The 7,779-nt window shown below is 38.7% G+C and overlaps 2 protein-coding genes across 2 annotated transcripts; both read right to left on the bottom strand.

Moving 5' to 3' along the window:
- Nucleotides 1-1,862: 1,862 nt before the first annotated feature.
- LOC121994868 lies at nucleotides 1,863-2,620 on the bottom strand. Its single transcript, XM_042548762.1, has 2 exons — nucleotides 2,066-2,620; nucleotides 1,863-2,009 (listed from the first exon to the last, which is right to left on the bottom strand). The coding sequence occupies exons 1-2, from the start codon at nucleotides 2,618-2,620 to the stop codon at nucleotides 1,863-1,865; spliced, it is 702 nt and encodes a 233-aa protein (XP_042404696.1).
- A 3,427-nt stretch (nucleotides 2,621-6,047) lies between these two features.
- Nucleotides 6,048-7,235, bottom strand: LOC121994867 (transcription termination factor MTERF8, chloroplastic-like). The gene has a single exon (XM_042548761.1). It carries the CDS (start codon nucleotides 7,233-7,235, stop codon nucleotides 6,048-6,050), a length of 1,188 nt encoding a protein of 395 aa, XP_042404695.1.
- Nucleotides 7,236-7,779: the final 544 nt, after the last annotated feature.

Below are 7,779 nucleotides of genomic sequence, written 5' to 3'. Positions count from 1 at the left end.
GAAAGACATAAAAAAATAAAGAGAATAAATTAGATAATAAAAGATAGATATTACATAGGTAAAGGAAAAAAATAAAAAATAAAGATAGTATAAATTATAGGAAAGTTAATATATTGTGTAGTGAAAAATACATATCCAAATTTAATAAAATAATTTTTTGCCTTAAATTTTAAATTTTGGACAGGAATATGAGGTGAATGCTCTAAGATAAAACATCATTAAAATTTCTAAAAGTAATTTAACTCAAGTTTATCCATATTGCTTATTCACATACTTGGAGTCCTAGACCACTTCTTAATGTTATCAGTATTGATTAAATTTGGATCAATGTCCAATACTGTCGGTCCTTAATTTTAACAGATCAAATTCGAATCCTATTTTTTCAAAAAAGAATAAAAACACTCGAGCTAACGAATTATCCTACATTTTTTTATGCTAGTTGGAAATTGACTTGCTTCACTTCTGAGTACAAGCAAAACTGAGAATGAAGATCAACAAGTTGAGCCACCTCCACACATTGAATGCACTACCAATGTGGCATTCACTTTTCTACTATTTTTAATGTTTCAGAGTACAAAGTTTTACTAACAAATGACCTGGCAATATGATCTATAACTAACAGAGATCATGAAAAGAGTGTAACAGAGAACTAGAAGTTCACCTTGCTTGTGATCTGTACAGAAGCAGGTAGATTTGCCTTGTGTCACTCTTGGAAAATTATGCAACCCAAATCACAACTTTGTTGATAGTTAAACAACGAAAGGAGTTCTAGAAGGAAAGGACAAAAGCAGCTCTTAACTATTATCCATAGGTTGCATCTATTTACCATTTTAATTCTTTACATAACTTCTCAGAGATTCGTCTGCTCATTTCCAATTATTTGGAGGCATATCTTGCATTATTCGTTCTTATTGTAGGGACCAAGCCTTCTGGTTCCGGACCAACAAAAAGCTTGTCTAACCTCACTTGTTCTTTCTTAAACTAGTCCCTTCCTATTTGGTTCTCAGCCATCCAAAAGTTTGCATAGTTCCCCATGGTTCAAAGTGGCCTTTCATGTCACAGACTCACAAGTAGTGTAGTGTTTTGGAAGATTGCAGCTATTCAGTGTCAAACATGTAATACCATTTCAATCGACAAAATCCAAGAAGTGATAATCATTGCATGAGTGGCAGCAGTTTCTCTCCCTTTTATAAAAATATGTTAGGAGACTTGATTGGCCAACCATGCAATATTCCATGGGACTTATAGATGAGTAACTACTACTCAAACAAGGAGATGTTACTGAATGTTCATAAAGGAAGAATGTCTCTTGTAGTAGAGTTTGCATGAATACAAGAATAACAATTGTCTAACATAGCAAGCAACAAACCTGTGAGCTTTTAGCTCAATTGACACACAAAATCAAGATCATGATCCAGTGAATTGTTCTCATCTTCGTTCTTATTGACATGTAAAATCAAGCTATGATTCTGTGAATCTTCGCATATTCATGCTTGTTGGCATAAATATTAGCTTTAGAGTTTGACAAAGGAGAAGCCAGACAGTGAAAATGGTAACATGAGCGATAACTTGCAGGGGAAAAATGATTTACCTCATTGAAGTCCAGAATCAGAAGTATTTGTGTGTTTCAAGCTTGCGTAGAGTTCACTCAGATCTGGATATCTATCCTTATAGAAGATAATGTACTTCTCTACAAATTTGGTCTCAGAAGCCATCATATATGACGTCACTTTGTAATCACTTTCACAGTGCCCCTAGACTTCAAGGTTGCCAAGATCCGATGTCTTGGAATTAACCTTCTCTCCAAGCTCATTATCAATGGTATCGGACGTATAGCAATGAAAGAAGAAGCATATCCAACCTCATTTATCAAAAACTCCATTTTTCTCTGCAATGTCGTCAAAGACCCTTGTGTGAAGGTAGGACACTTTTGGAATGCCGCAACAAAATTGTCCTCTGACCACCCGAAGCTCCGGAACAATTCCATTTGCATCTTGAACTTCTCTGGACTGACCATCAAGAGTGCACGCAGAGTAATATGGAACATCCCCGATGTCTGTGGCACTCCCAAGTCCTCCGCGCGACTGATCAAGGTCTTCAAGAAATCAGCATTCTGTGCCGCGATCTGTGGGCAGTACCGCAACACAGAGGTATGCTTTGGGCCGTCCAAGCCGCATTCCCGGAGCAACTCAAGGTTGGGCTGGATCTTCTTCTCGATACTGTACGAAAGAATCGCACGGTTTCTCTTGAACAACTTCACCAGCGCATCCTTGGACCCGAGAAGGCCTTGCCAAAATTCGATCTTAGGCACAGTGCGTTCATGTTTGATTCTGACGGTACGGGGATTCGACCGGACGAGGTGGACGATGTCGGATGGGGAGAGACCCAGATCTTCGAAAGCTCGGAACTTTGGCGCAAGTGTCTTCTCTACGTCCAAAAGAAGACATTTGGGTGAATAACGTAGGAGCTTTTTCACTGATGCGTCATCGAAGCCGTAACTTTTGAGGAAAGCAAGGACGGAGTCGGGCTGCTGCCGGGATTGGATGCCCTTGAGAAGCTTCGAGGCCTCGGTGGCCTTCTCCTGGTCGAAGCCACATGAGTCGACGAGGTATTGGACCATGAACATGTGCTTCCCAGTGGCGGATGCGGCGCCGGCGGCGTGGCGAAGTCCGAGTAAGGTAAGACGGCAAAGAGGAGGGCAGCATCGTGGGGTGAGGAGAACGACTGAAATACACGGTTTTGCAGAAGGAGGAGAAGTAATGTAGCCTCTTCATCATCTCGCCTTCGGAGATTTCGATTTGCTCCCCCAAAACCCTAGCATGTTTATATTGCTCCGGGATTTTTTTTTTCTTCCAATTTTGTCATTTGTCCTCATAATTTGTTAATTTACATTTTACCGGCTAGTTAAATTCGTTGGAAAGAAAGTTAGTGAAAGTAACATTTCACCTCTAAAATTTCACATATATTTTCAAAATACTTATACACTTTTGAGATCAATGAAATGTCCGTTGTAGTTTGCAAGTACATTATTTGTATACCTTCGAGTCACGGTGGTAAAAAGATGAATACGTTTGCCCTCAGTGCTCTTATCAATCCGTTCCAGAGCCAATACGGAAGAGGTAAATCACGGGCGGCTACTAGCCTTTGGAATAATGGCTAGCACATAAGGGAGACATTTAACTCGATTTTATCGAGATTCGAACCTCAGACCTCATGATGGTAACACCTCATATGCTAGCCACTAGACCGTCCCGAGGAGACTTACACCTCCAAGCCACAGTGCCATGGGTAGTGGACAAATGGAAAGAACTAATTGAGCGATCCATCAGCGCTGCTAAGTTGGTGGTAACTGCGCTCGCCCTAGCATTCTCGTTAATCCGTCCTAAGATTAACATAGAGGAGGTAAATCATGATCAACTACTAGTCTTTGGAATAATAACTAGCGCATGATGATGGTGACTATGCTCGCCCCTAACATACCCGTCAATCCGTTGGCTACTAGCATTTGAAATAGTGACTGCCGCATGAAGAAAACATTTACCTCAACTATGTCAAGATTCGAACCTCAGACCTCATCAGCGCTACTCAAATTTACTAAGATGACGTTTAATTCTTTCATAGGAATCAAAATTGGAATGAGAATTATTGTATTGTAGAATGAGAATAAATATGAGTATGAATATCACTCTTAAAAATAATATTTACTTAGTTGAATATTTTTTATCGGAATCAATCAAAATTTCCTTTTCTACTCTTAGATAAAAATAAGAGAAAAAAAGATGAGAGAGAAAGTTGAATGTGAAAAAAATTTGATGAGAGAGAAAGTATGATGAGAAAAAATGTGATGAAAGAAAATGAGGAAAGTGTGATAAAAGAATGATTACTAGCCTTTGGAATATTAGGGTTTAAAGATGAGAGAGAGAAAGTGTGATAAAAGAAAATGAGGAAAGAAAGTGTGATGTGAGAGAGTATAGTGACAAAAGGTGACTATGCTCACTCCCAACCCCCCCGCCAATCCATCCAAGAGGAGGTAAATCATGAATGATTACTAGCCTTTGGAATATTGGCTGATGCATGAGAGAGACATTTACATCGGCTATGTACCCTAGACTTCATGGTGTCAACACTTCATCGCTAGCCACTAGACCGTCAGGGGAAAGATTGAGAAAAGAGAAAGTATGATAAGAAAAAATCGATGTATGATATCTAATTTATGCCAACAAATTATTACATAAAATAACATAATAATATAATATATTTTAAAAATAATTATAAATGAGTTAAAATTAGTAAACTATTTAAAAAAAAAGCATAACAATATCCACATCAGCTTTCCAAAAAAAAACTTTACATCAATTAACTTATCTATTCTCTAAATTTATATTTTATAAATAATACTTCTTTAAATTTAAGAAATAAAATTTATTTTTTAAATATTAAAATATTATTTAATTTGAAAGACATAAAAAAATAAAGAGAATAAATTAGATAATAAAAGATAGATATTACATAGGTAAAGGAAAAAAATAAAAAATAAAGATAGTATAAATTATAGGAAAGTTAATATATTGTGTAGTGAAAAATACATATCCAAATTTAATAAAATAATTTTTTGCCTTAAATTTTAAATTTTGGACAGGAATATGAGGTGAATGCTCTAAGATAAAACATCATTAAAATTTCTAAAAGTAATTTAACTCAAGTTTATCCATATTGCTTATTCACATACTTGGAGTCCTAGACCACTTCTTAATGTTATCAGTATTGATTAAATTTGGATCAATGTCCAATACTGTCGGTCCTTAATTTTAACAGATCAAATTCGAATCCTATTTTTTCAAAAAAGAATAAAAACACTCGAGCTAACGAATTATCCTACATTTTTTTATGCTAGTTGGAAATTGACTTGCTTCACTTCTGAGTACAAGCAAAACTGAGAATGAAGATCAACAAGTTGAGCCACCTCCACACATTGAATGCACTACCAATGTGGCATTCACTTTTCTACTATTTTTAATGTTTCAGAGTACAAAGTTTTACTAACAAATGACCTGGCAATATGATCTATAACTAACAGAGATCATGAAAAGAGTGTAACAGAGAACTAGAAGTTCACCTTGCTTGTGATCTGTACAGAAGCAGGTAGATTTGCCTTGTGTCACTCTTGGAAAATTATGCAACCCAAATCACAACTTTGTTGATAGTTAAACAACGAAAGGAGTTCTAGAAGGAAAGGACAAAAGCAGCTCTTAACTATTATCCATAGGTTGCATCTATTTACCATTTTAATTCTTTACATAACTTCTCAGAGATTCGTCTGCTCATTTCCAATTATTTGGAGGCATATCTTGCATTATTCGTTCTTATTGTAGGGACCAAGCCTTCTGGTTCCGGACCAACAAAAAGCTTGTCTAACCTCACTTGTTCTTTCTTAAACTAGTCCCTTCCTATTTGGTTCTCAGCCATCCAAAAGTTTGCATAGTTCCCCATGGTTCAAAGTGGCCTTTCATGTCACAGACTCACAAGTAGTGTAGTGTTTTGGAAGATTGCAGCTATTCAGTGTCAAACATGTAATACCATTTCAATCGACAAAATCCAAGAAGTGATAATCATTGCATGAGTGGCAGCAGTTTCTCTCCCTTTTATAAAAATATGTTAGGAGACTTGATTGGCCAACCATGCAATATTCCATGGGACTTATAGATGAGTAACTACTACTCAAACAAGGAGATGTTACTGAATGTTCATAAAGGAAGAATGTCTCTTGTAGTAGAGTTTGCATGAATACAAGAATAACAATTGTCTAACATAGCAAGCAACAAACCTGTGAGCTTTTAGCTCAATTGACACACAAAATCAAGATCATGATCCAGTGAATTGTTCTCATCTTCGTTCTTATTGACATGTAAAATCAAGCTATGATTCTGTGAATCTTCGCATATTCATGCTTGTTGGCATAAATATTAGCTTTAGAGTTTGACAAAGGAGAAGCCAGACAGTGAAAATGGTAACATGAGCGATAACTTGCAGGGGAAAAATGATTTACCTCATTGAAGTCCAGAATCAGAAGTATTTGTGTGTTTCAAGCTTGCGTAGAGTTCACTCAGATCTGGATATCTATCCTTATAGAAGATAATGTACTTCTCTACAAATTTGGTCTCAGAAGCCATCATATATGACGTCACTTTGTAATCACTTTCACAGTGCCCCCTAGACTTCAAGGTTGCCAAGATCCGATGTCTTGGAATTAACCTTCTCTCCAAGCTCATTATCAATGGTATCGGACGTATAGCAATGAAAGAAGAAGCATATCCAACCTCATTTATCAAAAACTCCATTTTTCTCTGCAATGCCGTCAAAGACCCTTGTGTGAAGGTAGGACACTTTTGGAATGCCGCAACAAAATTGTCCTCTGACCACCCGAAGCTCCGGAACAATTCCATTTGCATCTTGAACTTCTCTGGACTGACCATCAAGAGTGCACGCAGAGTAATATGGAACATCCCCGATGTCTGTGGCACTCCCAAGTCCTCCGCGCGACTGATCAAGGTCTTCAAGAAATCAGCATTCTGTGCCGCGATCTGTGGGCAGTACCGCAACACAGAGGTATGCTTTGGGCCGTCCAAGCCGCATTCCCGGAGCAACTCAAGGTTGGGCTGGATCTTCTTCTCGATACTGTACGAAAGAATCGCACGGTTTCTCTTGAACAACTTCACCAGCGCATCCTTGGACCCGAGAAGGCCTTGCCAAAATTCGATCTTAGGCACAGTGCGTTCATGTTTGATTCTGACGGTACGGGGATTCGACCGGACGAGGTGGACGATGTCGGATGGGGAGAGACCCAGATCTTCGAAAGCTCGGAACTTTGGCGCAAGTGTCTTCTCTACGTCCAAAAGAAGACATTTGGGTGAATAACGTAGGAGCTTTTTCACTGATGCGTCATCGAAGCCGTAACTTTTGAGGAAAGCAAGGACGGAGTCGGGCTGCTGCCGGGATTGGATGCCCTTGAGAAGCTTCGAGGCCTCGGTGGCCTTCTCCTGGTCGAAGCCACATGAGTCGACGAGGTATTGGACCATGAACATGTGCTTCCCAGTGGCGGATGCGGCGCCGGCGGCGGTGGCGAAGTCCGAGTAAGGTAAGACGGCAAAGAGGAGGGCAGCATCGTGGGGGTGAGGAGAACGACTGAAATACACGGTTTTGCAGAAGGAGGAGAAGTAATGTAGCCTCTTCATCATCTCGCCTTCGGAGATTTCGATTTGCTCCCCCAAAACCCTAGTTTATATTGCTCCGGGATTTTTTTTTCTTCCAATTTTGTCATTTGTCCTCATAATTTGTTAATTTACATTTTGCCGGCTGGTTAAATTCGTTGGAAAGAAAGTTAGTGAAAGTAACATTTCACCTCTAAAATTTCACATATATTTTCAAAAGTACGTATACACTTTTGAGATCAATGAAATGTCCATCGTAGTTTGCAAGTACATTATTTGTATACCTCTGAGTCACGGTGGTAAAAATATGAATATGTTTGTCCCCAATGCTTTTGTCAATTCGTTCCAGAGCCAATTCGGAGTAGGTAAATCACGGGCGGCTACTAGCTTTTGGAATAATGACTAGCACATAAGGAAGACATTTAACTCGATTTTTTCGAGATTCGATCCTCAGACTTCATGGTGGTAACACCTCATATGCTAACCACTAGACCGTCCCGAGGAGACTTACACCTCCGAGCCACAGTGCCATGGGTAGTGGACAAATGGAAAGAACTAATTGAACGATCCA

The sequence above is a fragment of the Zingiber officinale genome, chromosome 6A (genome assembly GCF_018446385.1).
Source record: "Zingiber officinale cultivar Zhangliang chromosome 6A, Zo_v1.1, whole genome shotgun sequence".
Classification (NCBI taxonomy): domain Eukaryota; kingdom Viridiplantae; phylum Streptophyta; class Magnoliopsida; order Zingiberales; family Zingiberaceae; genus Zingiber; species Zingiber officinale.
Note: the sequence above shows the minus strand (reverse complement) of the source record. Positions and strands in the feature narration are given on the sequence as shown.

What these genes read in the sequence shown, in the direction of transcription:
- LOC121994868 (XM_042548762.1), bottom strand. Translation starts at nt 2,620, where the DNA reads ATGGTCCAATACCTCGTCGACTCATGTGGCTTCGACCAGGAGAAGGCC. An exon ending in GTCGCGCGGAGGACTTGGGA is followed by an intron (nt 2,010 to 2,065) that starts GTGCCACAGACA and finishes CTTGATGGTCAG; the next exon opens with TCCAGAGAAGTTCAAGATGC.
- LOC121994867 (XM_042548761.1), bottom strand. Translation starts at nt 7,235, where the DNA reads ATGATGAAGAGGCTACATTACTTCTCCTCCTTCTGCAAAACCGTGTAT.